Here is a 13733-nt window from a genome sequence, read left to right on the forward strand (position 1 = left end):
AGCAAATACTTTGCCCCACTCCAGCTAATGCAGAAGGCTCCCTAGAGACTAGGTAAGACCATGACGGCTGGGAGATGAACGATAAAAAGATATCCCAGGGGGAAGGGGAGGTAAAGGAGTGCCTTTTTAAAAAATATTTATTTTTTAGCAAGAGAGCAAGAGAGAGCATGCACAGGGGGAGGGGCAGAGGGAGAGAACCTTCCAGCAGACTCCCCGCTGAGCATGCAGTCTGATGCAGGGTTTGATCCCATGACCCACGAGATCATGATCTAAGCCAAAACCAAGAGTAAGAGGCTTAACCGGCTGAGCCACCAGATACCTCCAAGGAGAGTACTTTTGAACCTTTCTTGGGAATATGAGATGTAGGGACCTTTTTCCTAGCCGGGCCCATCACAATTTCATCCATAAAGTTTTACCCTTTTAACACACACCCAGACCGTCTTAAGTTATCCAACATGGGAATATGCCCTCTTCTAGCTGAAACAGCACTGATCAGAACTGGATCCCACCCAGCTTGAGTTGTCGGCTGCAGTTACAGTGGTAATACACACCCTCACGTCTCATTCAACAAGCTTCTGGAAAAAACAGTTGCCCTTTGCCATTTGATAAAGTCATGTTATATTTTTAACCTGGTGGAATAATTGGTCAAATCACAGACAGGACAGCAGGCTTCATGATCTTTCTGTCCTTTGTTATTCTTAGCTCAACTTCCAGGACTGAGTAAGAAGATTTTTGTGTACTTATAAGAGTGTTAAAAAAATTTTTAACCCTTGTCAGCAGGAAAGAGTTGGCTCTTTTGCGCCTTTCACTCTGAATCTTGAACAAATTTGGATAGAATGCCACTGGAGGAAAAAGTCACTTATCTTTTGCCATGAAGCACCAGCAACAGTGTATCAGGAGCTCAGTGATTCAAGATCTAGGAAGGAAGGAAGGAGTCTGTCCAAAACAGTGGTGTGTCCAAGTTAACTCTGATCTTAAGTGGTGTTATGAATGGTTTTTGTTTTTTTTAAAGATTTTACTTATTTATTTTACAGAGAGAGAAAGAGAGAACATAAGCAGGGAGAGCAGACTCCCCGATGACCAGGGAGCCCAAGGTGGAGCTCAATCCCAGGACCTAGAGATCATGACCTGAGCCAAAGGAAGACGCTTCACCAACTGAGCCACCCAGGTGCCCCATGAATGTTTCTCTTTCTCCATTTTGTTTGTTCCTTAAATGAAATTTCCAAAAATTGTGATAACAAAATGACGGATTTTCAATACCTCATAATATACCATTATCAGTCCTGTTATTACTCCACACGGTATCCTAACCATGTGTTTAACAGCTCTATGACTTTTTTTTTTTTATAATGTTATGCTTATGAATAAAAGCCTTTTACAGAGGTCACAAATTCTAAATCTGGTGGTTTCAAATTAATGAGGTGCTAGGAAGCCATGAGTTAAAACATAGATGTAGTACCAGTATTAAAATGGATCAGACCACAGGAGTCAAACTGGCAGATAGCAGTTTCTTTCAGTAATTCAGAACACTGATTAACATTTCAGTTCATGGAAGATATTAATTTCTAGGGCAAAACTTAACAATGGGTTGGGTGGTAAATACCAACGTTATTGTAACAAATAAAAGTGTGCCCCAAAATGCTACGTTAATATCCTTTTCCATGCCTGCCTCACTTTTTCTCAAACTAGCGAAACTGCTGAAGGGATCTAGCATTTGCTACTGCTTGGCGGCGAAGTGGGAAGCCTGTAGGTCCACAGTGACCGGGTCATTCTGGTGTAGGAGCAAAGGCTACATGAGATCAGAGCAAAGAATACCCTCCTGTCCTAAGACAACTCAGGGCTCACAGCCAGCCCCAGGCCAACAGCAGGTACAATCCACCTGCTTCACTCACCTTTCTTTTTTTGGCCAACTTGCTTGAATTGTCTGCACCTCTCTTCTCCAACTCCAGCTTCTTCCCTGCGGGGGACTGCTTGTCCTCCGGTCTCCTCGGGCGGCCCCCCTTGCCAGGAAGCTGGGGTATCCGAGAAAGAAGGTCCAGGGTTATCTTCACCATCAAGACTGGTGGGGGAGGAGTGTCCCTGAGTGGGGACAGCAGCTTGGGGTCTCTCCCAGGTCCGGGGAGCTTGTCCTTCCTGCGGTCCTCCTGGACGACCACAGCGCGCCGGCAGCCACTAGTCCTGCCACTGCTGCCACCGCCACCGCTGCCATGAGGCGGGCCCTGGCTCTGCGTCAGGGGAACCAGGGCAAAGTGCTCGGGGCTCCTGGCCCCCACATTGTCCTTCGTGGGCTCCGGGCCCGAGAGTGCCTTTGAGGGGGCCAGCGGCCCGCTCCTGTGCTTCTTCCGCTCGCTGGGGCTGGGTGCCGTGGGCTTGGGCTCTCTGCTGTCTCCGGCACGGGGCCTCCCTTTCGTCTTCACCTTGGGCTTGTCTTTGGAAGGCTGGTCTTTGGAGCCGTACGGAGGAGGGGGTCCTGGCTCACTTTCCACCTGCAGGCCGGCCCGTGGGTCCGCCTGGGCTGAGGCCTTGACAGGCTTCTTGGGTTGTTTGGTTCCAACGGTCTGCCTCTGCAGGGGCTCCTGCGGCGCAGGGGACTTCTGACAGCTTCTCTTGCCGGTGTGAGGGCCTTCAGAGGAGCCCCGAGGGGCTTTGCTGGAGCTTTTGAGGGGAGGATCTTTGGATTCCGTGCGCTCCTGACCGTGACTGGCGGTGGGGCCGCTGCTGTCGCCCCCACCCTTGCCCTTACTGTCCGTGTGCCGAGACGGGGGCTCTGCGTTCCCCTGAGCGTCTGGAGGTGCTGTGGGCTGGCTGACTTTGGTCAGCCAGTTGTCCAGCTGCCATTTGTTTGTTGTGGGAGGCTCAGGCTAAAAACAAAGGACAAGAGAAAAATGTGAACTGACCAAGGATGATAAGCTCTTCTGTGCAACCAATCGTACAGGACTCCCCCAGGGAGATGCAGCCATTCCCACACCTAAGAATTCGGTCCTTTTTATCCTTCTCTTAATTACAGGTCAGAGTCTCTCTTTTTCTTTTCTTTTCTTTTTTTTTTCAGGTCAGAGTCTCTTAATAATTAACTCTTAACACAATCTTCCAATCTGTTTGTGCTACAGGAATTTTTGTTGTAGCAGATGCTGACTAATGACAGACCATGAGGTATAGACCACTGACCACTGCTGAGAAATCTTTGTAGTATTAAGGATTTTGTTTTCATGGTAAATACAGTGCGATTTAGACAGAACTGACACATTTTGGCCTGTAAACATTCAGAAATAAAGGGAGAAATAAAGAATGAACAGAATCCTTTTATGAAAAGGATTTTCAGAAGGCTAATGAATAAACTAATTCTTAGTGATTACCTACAGGCTTTATTCTGTTTTCTGAGACACTTTTCAATTGAAAATGACCTTCCTCAAGGCTTGATTTCATCTCTTTACTTAAAAACATTCAACATTCATACATGACAAGGCTGGCAGTATATTACGGATTACAGCCTGACTTTCAAATTTTCACCTTGGCAAAAGAAGGAGTGAAGTCATGTTAACCAACTAAACTGGTCCCTAACTTCAGTCCCACTTGAATTCTTTAAAAATCAAACATTAAGTCTCTTGTTAGGGACAATCTTATCTGAGTAGCATCTGTTTTTCTGAGAAACACAGGGAGGCTCCAGAGCACACAATTAAAGCGGTGAGATTAGACTGATGATATGTACATCTGATCCGAGGAATAAACAGAGCTCCTGACTTCTGGTATCTTAACTGTTGTTTAAATCTTTGTTGCTGACTGACTACTGATGAATCCCAACTTGTCTCTTTAAGTAGATTATTAACAGCAGACCCAAGGACATTTGGATCTCCAAGTTCCATTCTATGTCTTGCACACAGTGGTGGACGTGAGATATTTACTTGAGCATTTCCACGGGCATATTACTGTACGTACACATCTTACGCCATATGGAAATAAATTCGCATCTGAAAGGGTGGGCAATGACTACACCTTTTGAAAGGGCAGTACCTCACCGACATGCTACATGTTTCTAAGACCCATTCATTCTGATGGGTGGTTTGTATGAATCATATACATAGCGCACCAGGATGTTAACTGAACGATATTCCAAGTGGGATCTAACTGGTGAGATGACGAATAAGGAGATCACTGTAGTAGGTGGATGGTATTTTACAGGGAGAGATTGCTAATAATTCTCCTGAGTGTCAAGTCCCAAACAATTCAACTCGACAAGAACCCAACAACCTAGTACAGCGAGACATACAGATACACTGTAAATAGCTAGGAAGAAGTTCCGTTAAAAAATGATCAGGTAGGTATTTCCTGGGCTTGGTGTGATTACAACAGAAGAGGAACTTTAAGGAACCAGGTATGACTAAACTTTGGCCACAAAGAGGGCTGCAGAACTGTTTTTTCTGCCTGCCCCTTACTGCTCCTTAATCTAATAGATCTCCTTCAGTATCAGCGCTACACCCAGGCTCTCATTTGAATTTCAGAGCAGGGAGGAGAGAAGAAGGAAAGTGCTCTAGCGAGGGCCAGGTATTTATTTTGCCACAGGAAATCTAAAACTGTATTCCATATTCTGAAAAGACAGGAGGATAGTGAAGGGTGGAGAAAAAAGATCAGCACCCAATACCTACTTGTCAGACAGTATTTCCTGCAAACACTTTAGGGGGTGGTAATCCGGGCGGCTAACTGGGGACAAGGCATTAGGATATATCCCTTGCCGCTCACCTTAGGAATTGAACCCTTCAAACTCTGTCTTGGAAGGGGTGTGGCTCTCTCACCGGGGCTAAGTTCACAGCCCACTGGAATCACTGACATGCTCTACAGGAGAGGATTTATTCACGAACCAAAAAAGGAAAGTCATTCCTGGTATAAATAACATCTGCTCTCCCCCCACCCCAAAACAGGGCAGTATTAGATACATTTAGTAGGAATGTCCTACTAAAGGAATGTCCTGATTACAGAAATAAAACACATTTTCTTCTACCGTGGTCCTAAAAATGTCCAGAAGGGAGGCATATGGCCCAAATGCAGGGTAAAATTGAGTCTATGTACCCAGACAAGGCCAATCCTTTCTACAGACCTGCTATGGAGACGGGAAAATGTACAGAATTCTTTTAAGGTCAGATATTTGGATGTTGGGAATGGGAAAAACTTTAACATAAGGGATTGACTGAAACGGATTTCACAATGAATTTTAAGTCTAAGTGCTGGGTAGGATCAAGGTTTGGTCTTTGCTTTCTTATCCTGCCTTTCCTCGTGCCCCACCGCCAGCCTCCCAGGGCTGGTGCAACCTAAACACTGCACACTGGGTGTGAAAAAATACCGGACTGGTTTTTATCAGGCACCTTCATAAACGTTTGTCCGTCCCTTTATGTCTCCTAACTCCTCAAACTGTCAGAAGTTTGTGTAATTCAGGATGAATTGTAATGTTGAATAAAAAGGTTTGAGGTATGTGCAAATATGCCCTTTTCATTTTTATTTTATCTTTAGTAGAAACATCATCATTATTAGTAAGTAGGAGACCTAAAATGAAAGGGAAAGGAAAAGGAGAGAAGTGCGAGAGAGGCCTGCTGTCATCGTCAAAAAGGCCTCAGACTTAGATGGGCATGGGCCTGAATCTTGGTGTTGGTACCTTTTCACAGGTGAAAAGACAGCTCGCCGTCTCACAGGGTGGGCAGAGAGCGAAGTCAAATGATTCATGAAAAAGTACCAAGTGACTAGAAGGCAAATCAACAAAGGCAGTTCACTAAAACAACTGGACAATGAATAGATCCGAAAACTAAGGAGACCCTCCTTGAATGACTAAGAATAAAAGCATTTTTTCTGAACCGAAGCAATGAAAAGACGACGGCATGTCTATCCTGCATATTCTGAAAAGCTGAGATTTACATTTTGATTCACGCTATAAAGCAGACCCTGAAAGTGGCTTTCCCCCAAGTTCGCCATCAGTCCATTGACAGACATAGGACATTTGAGATCTCGTAAGATCACTGGACTACTTTGTCAAATGAACTTAAAATGGAGCCATAAAATTCTCAGTGTTAAAAACAGATTTTTAAAAGGGTGAGAAAGTTAAAACACGTTAACTTGGCCTATTGTGGAATTCATGTTACTCTCACACAGATTTACAAAAAGGCAGGTCTTCCTTTTCAAGGGCGGAGAAGGTAGTTAAATACACTGGGAAAAAAATCAAAGACCCAGACAAAGTATTTCTGGTAAAGTCAAGCGTCAGGATATGACATACAAACTGTGCCCCAAATCTAGACAGATCTGCTCATCAACACAAAGGTACACAGAGGAGCCTATTTGGTGCTTTAAAAAAATAAAGTAGGGTGGGAACATTTATTTTTCAACTAAGAGTCTCTAAATCTACTCCAGTAACCTTCTGAGCAATAAGATACAATGGTTTTTAAAAAAAAAGATCCAATGGTTTCATTATTACAAACACCAGATTAAAGTTTTCTTTCAAGTTTCGATTTCAAGTTTCAGCCAAATCTGCACCATTTCCATTTTATTTGAACTAAATTTTATTATTTAATCTAATTCTCTTCCTTCTTTTATCAACCAAACAAGCATGCAGATTTTTCTAATTGAATAAGGTGAAACATAAAGCAAAGATCTTATAAACAAGGAAGAATCACACAATTTGTCCGCAAAGCCTAATCAATATCTTTCTCCCTGAGGCACAGAAAAATGATTTCAGCAGTAATTAGTATCACGCAAGGAAACATTCCCCAGAAATACAGTGAGTAGTGTCCAAAATCTGAAAGGCATTTTAAGTTCAGTTAATGCTGATTCATGTTTATTCACGCCAGAAAATATTTATTGAGCACTTACTCCGTGTCAGACATAAATTCGTATCTAACAAAAAAATGACAGTTATTTTTCCAGCCTCCCTTGCTCTCGGCCCCGGCTGTTAAGCTCACTACGTGTTCTCCAGATGCATTCAGTTAATGCTCTAGTGGAACTGCCTTGATTGCTACATGGCAGAGACAAACACTGGGAACTTTTAATGCTTTCTTCATCAGAAAGGCTCTTTCCCAAGATTCCCATCTAAAATATGCAGAGTAATTTTCTCTATACAAGCTGGTCTAGCTCACCAAGAATGTCTGTCTTCCCTTTTCATGCTGGAAGACTACTGGAAGTAGTCTTTCCCCAGCATAATTTTTACGTGGCTACTCCGAGTTTTGAGGGCATCTGGCAGCCCAGATTGTTATTAAACTTCGTGTGCTCAAGGATCCATAAAAAAAAAAAAATAGAATAGTATAAATTCTCCAGATAAACTTAGTGCTGGCGATTTGCCATCTCATCGGTTTATCTTACAGTATCTCCCAAGGGTGGGTGACAGGCAAACACAATTATCCTGTTTCACATGGAGCAAACGGAGCAAGAAACAGCCCTGGCAAAACCACTTGGCCAGCCATTTAATGCATGGCTTTTAGTGATTCAAAAATAGAACCTCTGATGACTTATTCTAGTTCACGTTCCTGCCATCTGCTAAATTGGGCTGTCTCCTTTTGATTTCCTTAATTCATGCATTCCTGAAACTTCAAAAAGAATTTTCATTAAGATTAAAACAGCAGCCTACTAAAAAACGAGTTCTCTTTTTCAATAGAAGGGAAAAGAAAATGGTGTGCAAACATTCTTAATGAGTTGCTCTTCCCAACAACACTAGTAACAACAGAGAAGAACTTATCATTTTAAACAAGGGAGAGAAGGCCGCTCTCCCAAATCTCCCATGCCGAACGTCTGGTAAGAAGTCAACGGAAACGGCGGACTCTACGCAGCACGGGAGTCGGAAACAGCCGCCCCAGGGGGCAGCACCACTCAGCCCAGGGTCAGTGCAGGCCCACAGCAGACTCTAGCCCCGAAAGACAGGACGCCGCCATCTTAGATGGCCTCTCTGCCTCCTGGAGGGGACACGGTACCTCAGGAGCCGGAGTTTCTAGGGGCTCATTCTCTTCGCTGTCACTTGAGCTGCTCTCGCTCTCCGAGTCCGAGGAGCTGTCTGAGTCACTGGTGCTCTCTGACTCGGCACTGCTGGAATGTGCTGAGGCCGCTGCTGCTGGAAGCGACTGCGGGGCACTGCGAAGCAACCCAGACAGAGAGTCTGAAGACACCTCACAAGGTGGATGTTTTCCCTCTCTGTTATTTCCCCTCTTGGCCACTTTGTTGCTACTCAAAAGAAAGGGCCTCAATATTACCTAGTATTACTAAATCAGCCATACCATCCAGGTTCAGAGAAAGGCCCAGAGGGGCTCAAAAACCAGTGAAAAATCCTTAAAATAGCTCACCAAAGAATTACATAAAAGAGAAGCCTGTGGAATTTTGCTCCTCAAGAACATTCTGAGCCACACAAAATTTACATTCAATGGTAGTGCTCTCTATGAGAATTTGGTACACCACAGCATGGACAGATCGCCTATTTTTCTAAGTAAAGTTTTGTTGGAACATGTCCACTCCCATTATTTTACATATTCTCTATGTCTGCCTTTATACCCTGGAAGCAGAGCGGAATAGTTTCCAGACAGGCTAGACAGCCCACCAAGCCTAAAATACTTTCTGACCCTTTAAGTTTACTTTAAATGGGTATATATTAGCCCAAAGAAGTTAATTTAGCAAAGAAGAGCCGAAACATTAAAATGTCCCTCTATTCTCTATATGAAAACTAACCAAATGGTAACCAAAGAATATTGAATATACTGAATATAAATGGGTGCTCCTCTAGACAGTGACCTCAAAGGTAATCCAGTCACTCTTGGGTAGGATGATAAAAGAGGCCTTTCTTTACAACTGGCTTAGCATCACCCCCCAAATACCACCCAAATTAGAGATTAACTACTCCAGTTTTAAGAATAGGGCAATCAGGGCATAGGGCTTAGATGGTTAAGTGTCTGCCTTTGGTTCAGGTCATGCATGATTCCCAGCTCCTGGGATCGAGTCCTATGTCTGGCCCCCAGCTCAGTGAGGAGTCTACTTCTCTCTCTCTCTCCCTCTGCCTCTCCCCCCTGCTTGTCCTCTCTGTCTCAACTGAATAAATAAGATCTCAACAACAACAACAACAACAACAACAACAACAACAAGGAAGAAGAAGGCGGCAATAATTCTAGGTCAGCGAGAAAACACACAATGATCGCACACAGAATTTCACAGCCCGTCTTAAAAACTTGCCCTGTATGGAATCAGCCACAGCAATAAATCAGTAACAAAAATCTTGAAAGCCTCCACATCTACCTAAAATATGAAATAATTTACCAAATAAAATTGTTTATTAAAATAAGAACAAAAAATATTAGATAAAAGTCACTAGTTGGAAGTAATTTTAAAACACACACACTATGCTATGATGTAATTTCCTCATATGAAAACATTACATCGAGCTTGTGATCCCTTTCACACTAGTAGCTTAAGTCAGTGATGACTGGAATGAGATGCATTCTCAATGTTATTCCTGCTTCTAATTTATGGCCACCTTTCCTTTTTTCTTTTCTGTCACTTTCAAGTTAGGCTGTTTTGTCATAATTTACAGGACCTTAAAAGGTACCAGAAATTACTGAACAGAATATAAACAAATTAGCAGAGCCTATGAATATATGATCTTCCTCCACATGAACTATCACATCGCCTGTTCGACAGGAAGAGTTTATTGTTGTGCTTGTCTCAGAACGCATGACCTCATCTCACCACGTACAACAGCTACTGCAGTTTAACTCTTTGTCCGTGGAAGGCAGGTAATGGAATATTAAATCATTAAATTCAGTACCAGAGGAAAATATTATAAAGGTAGTTCAGATAACTCCCATTTCCAAAAATTAAAGCATCTTATTTTCTGAAATATGGCTGCTGTTTAGAAAGTGACAAGAGTGCCATTTTTCATCACACTAACATGCATTCTAGCTCATTTTTTAAAAGCAGCCGAGGGGCACCTAGCTGGGCTCCATCGGTAGAGCAGGGAACTCCTGATCTCGGGGTTGTGGGTTCAAGCTCCATGTTCAGTATAGAGATTACTTAAAATCTATTTATAAAATGAAGTAAAATAAAATGAAAGTAGCTAAAACAATTAGAAATTCATGACTGAGAAAACAGGCACTATAGAAAACAATTTACAGAAATGATTAAGCTTTACTATTTCTGAAAACAGCAAATAAATCTTCCATAAAAATTTTCATAAAAACATTGGGCTCTTTAGCATAACTTTTAAAATACTGGTTACATAATACTGATGAAAGTGATTTCAGCTTATTTTTAAACTCTCAAAAAAATTATTTTAATTAAAGATTTTATTTATTTGACCGAGAGAGGGAGCACATGCACAAAGAGAGGGGAAGCACCAGAGGGAAAGGGAGAAGCAGACTCCCTGCTGAGCTGGGAGCTGATGTGAGGCTGACATTAGCTCTCTCCCAGAACCCTGGAATCATGACCTGAGCTGAAGGCAGACGCTTAACCGACAGAGCCACCCAGGCGCCCCCAAAATTTTATTTATTTTTAAAGATTTTATTTATTTACTTGAGAGAGTGAGAGAGAATGAGCACAAGCAAAGGGAGAGGCAGACCTCCACTGAGCAGGGAGGCCGACGCAGGACTTGATCCCAGGATCCCAAGATCCTGATCTGAGCTGAAGGCAAACACTCAACTGAGTCACCCAGGCACCCCATAAACTCTCAAAAATTTTAAACATCTAAACTGATGTTTTAGGTGTGCACAGGGACTTTCTCTTTTACAGCATTAACAACCTCTCCAGGCTGACTGGAGCTTCCAAAAACTAGAGTTTCCAAAAAATTAAATAGGTACTTTCTTCTAACTGTGATCCTTCATGTCCTTCCCCAGGATGAAGCTATGAAAGCACTAAATAGGGCTGTATTTCCTTCATTTGGTAGAAAAGGCAAACACTTTGCTCGCACACGCACACAATACCTTGGAGGTGCAGATGCAGGAGGAGGCTTCTCTGGGCTCTAGGAATTCACAATAAGGGGAAGGAGGACCAGGAAAAGAACAAACAACAGGTTAGGATACGCAGCTCAGAAATACCAGATTTAAAAGGATTCCTGGTATGTTGGGGTGTACAAAACTTACTTGTTCGTTGTCACTGTCCTCACTGTCACTGAGCTGAAGGTCATCTTCAAGCATGCTGAAATGGGCAGGGACAGAAACATTGTGGGATTTAAAATATTTCTAATAACTTGTTTCAGCATACAAATAGAAAATATGCTTAATGATTAAAAAAAGAAGGATGGGATAGGTCTAATTTTAATTTATTCATCAAATGCTTCATTTTCCTGGAAATGCAAGTTTTATTACTAAAACACAGAAACACGTTTAGTCCACGCTCCTTACCACCTCAAGACTGACTCTCTGACTCTCTGAGCATTCAAAAAGCAGAACTACCACAAGGTTGGGATCTGTGGCCATCCCCGAGACTCAAGTTCCCAGGTCTACAAACACAAAACAAGCAATAACAACAACAAAGAGAAAAACACATGCACAACACACTCTACTTTCTTCTATAGTCTCTGACTGGAATAAGTGATTAACGATTAATAAGCTAACAGTAGATAAGTATTTGTGAAGTGTTGCAAATGGTGTCAAGGCACCTTAAGAAGTGCTCTACGTGAACTCTGTACACAGTAAGATACAGGAAGCTATCAAGGCCATAGTCACCAAACCATGCAGGTACCTTCCATTTCTGTCCAAAGGACATTATTAATACTGTGCTTTATTTTTCACTGGCCCCCCATGCAAATTCTCACACACAAAGTCTGCTTAAACACTAATTATTTGAAAGAGTAGTAATACAAATAATCTTGTTGTCTAAACAGTATGTTTAACCTTACTGCTATCACTCTGGTGAAAATAAAACCTCAGTTCATTTCCTCAAAGTTATCACAATACTTGTATCTACACATTCTGGCTTATGAGCAACCCTCAATATTAAAAGCAAACATGACACTTCAATTTTTTAAAAAGTCATTTTCCAATCTGTACATGTTTACTGAAATCTTAGCCCTTCCCTGTCCCCTCCCTCTTACCATCCTCCATGGGGATGCCTATGTATCAAAGAATGAATTAATCATTAACTGCTTGCTCCCACTTCCCCCAAATTTATGAGCATGACTATTTGAGGAAATATTATTAGTGCAAGTGAAAACAAAGCCAATCTGCTTAAGTATTATTAATGCTCCAAAAAGCAAAATTATGTTGGAGGTTATAATTCCTTAGTATTTCTAAAAATACCTCTTCAACCAATAATCTGACCAATGATTTTTTACTATAAACCCATTAACCTGCCACTGAAGTAAGCAAGCATGATTACTTTGGGAATCCTTGGTAAAATCATTGTATTTTCTAATAAAAATAAATGCTAAAACTTGGCTCTTTCATAATGACCACCTACATGCAGTTGTAATTCTGCCAAGGAACTATTTTCACCAACAAATGTACTAAAACTATCCTGTAATCAAGTTTCTAAAAAATATGAAAACTGCTAGCTACTTATAAATGTAGAGGCTGTAGATATTTACCTAGTGAGCGCTCCCTTCTTATTTTAGCAAGGCTAGAAAACACAACCTTCAGATGCAGGACTTGGCAGCAGATATCATAATCATGATGGTATACAAGAAAAAGTCACACAACAGTGTTACTTGCCAAGTCGTGGCTTGGCTGGGGCATACCTAAGCTAAAGATAAACGATGTATCTTTGAATAAATATAAGGTATAATACAACCAGAAACAAAACAAAACAAAACCCGACAGTGTATTCAATATTAACCACCACCAATAAAACCCAATAAGTGGACCTCTTGGTTTCTAAGTCACTGAATTTTGCATAAAACTGATTTGCTTTAATTTCCTGAAACATCAATAATCAGGTAACTAATCACAATTCCTCTTGTAAGCAGGGGGTTAAATATTCTAAGTTGTCTGCCTGGCTTCCACAAATACATTCTGCTAACGCATTAAGCTAGAAAGCATATGTTCTGACTTTTTGCTCTACTTGCTCTTAGGGAACAAAAGGGACTGTAAAAATGTCCCAGATTCTAAGAATTCCCCCTTTAGAGTCTTACATAGACAATAACAAAATAAGCCTGCAGGTATGACACCTACAGAGATGACGGACAGTGACCTTAAGGAAGAATGCTCCAGATAGCATCAAAGAAACACTCAGAAAGCAATGATAAACCAATAGGGTAGAACAAAATCTACCACTTATGTAGGATATACTCGTTATTTATACATGATATTTCATTTAATCAAAATTCATGGCCCAATTTACTTGATACAAAAATCAGTTTGTTATTGTTAAGAGTGAGCTCCAATAGGCCCAATGTGGGGCTTAAACTCATAACACCAAGATCAAGAGTCACATGTTCTATCAATTGAGACACAGCCAGGCACCCCAAGGCAAAAATCAACAAAGTGAATTGTCCGTGTCTGCCACCTCTGCTAAGAGCAACCACGGAATCTTCCAGAAACCAGAGTTTATTATATCACTGGAACGGCAGCTCAACATAAACCAGCATGCTATTAGCGGGGCTAAGAAAGATACTTCTAAAAGGTTTTTTTAAGCAAACCTGTACTGAATCTATAGTAAGAAAAAAGTTATTTAAAAACCGTATCTAAGTTTTATTAATACAGAAAATTATGAATGCCATTGTGATTTAAAAAAGAAAGAATCCATATAGTTGGGGGAAATCTAACCTGATAAAAGATAAAGGTTTTATTTTTAGA

At 41.6% G+C, this 13733-nt stretch overlaps 1 protein-coding gene across 4 annotated transcripts in view; it reads right to left on the reverse strand.

The window, feature by feature from the left end:
• Positions 1 to 13733, reverse strand: part of AFF1 (ALF transcription elongation factor 1) — a 206500-nt gene that overhangs the window by 24063 nt on the left and 168704 nt on the right. For all 4 annotated transcript variants that reach the window (XM_059173322.1, XM_059173320.1, XM_059173319.1 and 1 more), the window contains 4 exons: positions 11082 to 11136; positions 10923 to 10960; positions 7938 to 8094; positions 1893 to 2861 (listed from right to left, as the gene is read on the reverse strand). In XM_059173322.1, the coding sequence (XP_059029305.1) occupies positions 1893 to 2861; positions 7938 to 8094; positions 10923 to 10960; positions 11082 to 11136 (1219 nt within the window). The remainder of the gene's footprint in view (positions 1 to 1892; positions 2862 to 7937; positions 8095 to 10922; positions 10961 to 11081; positions 11137 to 13733) is intronic.

The sequence above is a fragment of the Mustela lutreola genome, chromosome 1, assembly GCF_030435805.1.
Source record: "Mustela lutreola isolate mMusLut2 chromosome 1, mMusLut2.pri, whole genome shotgun sequence".
Classification (NCBI taxonomy): domain Eukaryota; kingdom Metazoa; phylum Chordata; class Mammalia; order Carnivora; family Mustelidae; genus Mustela; species Mustela lutreola.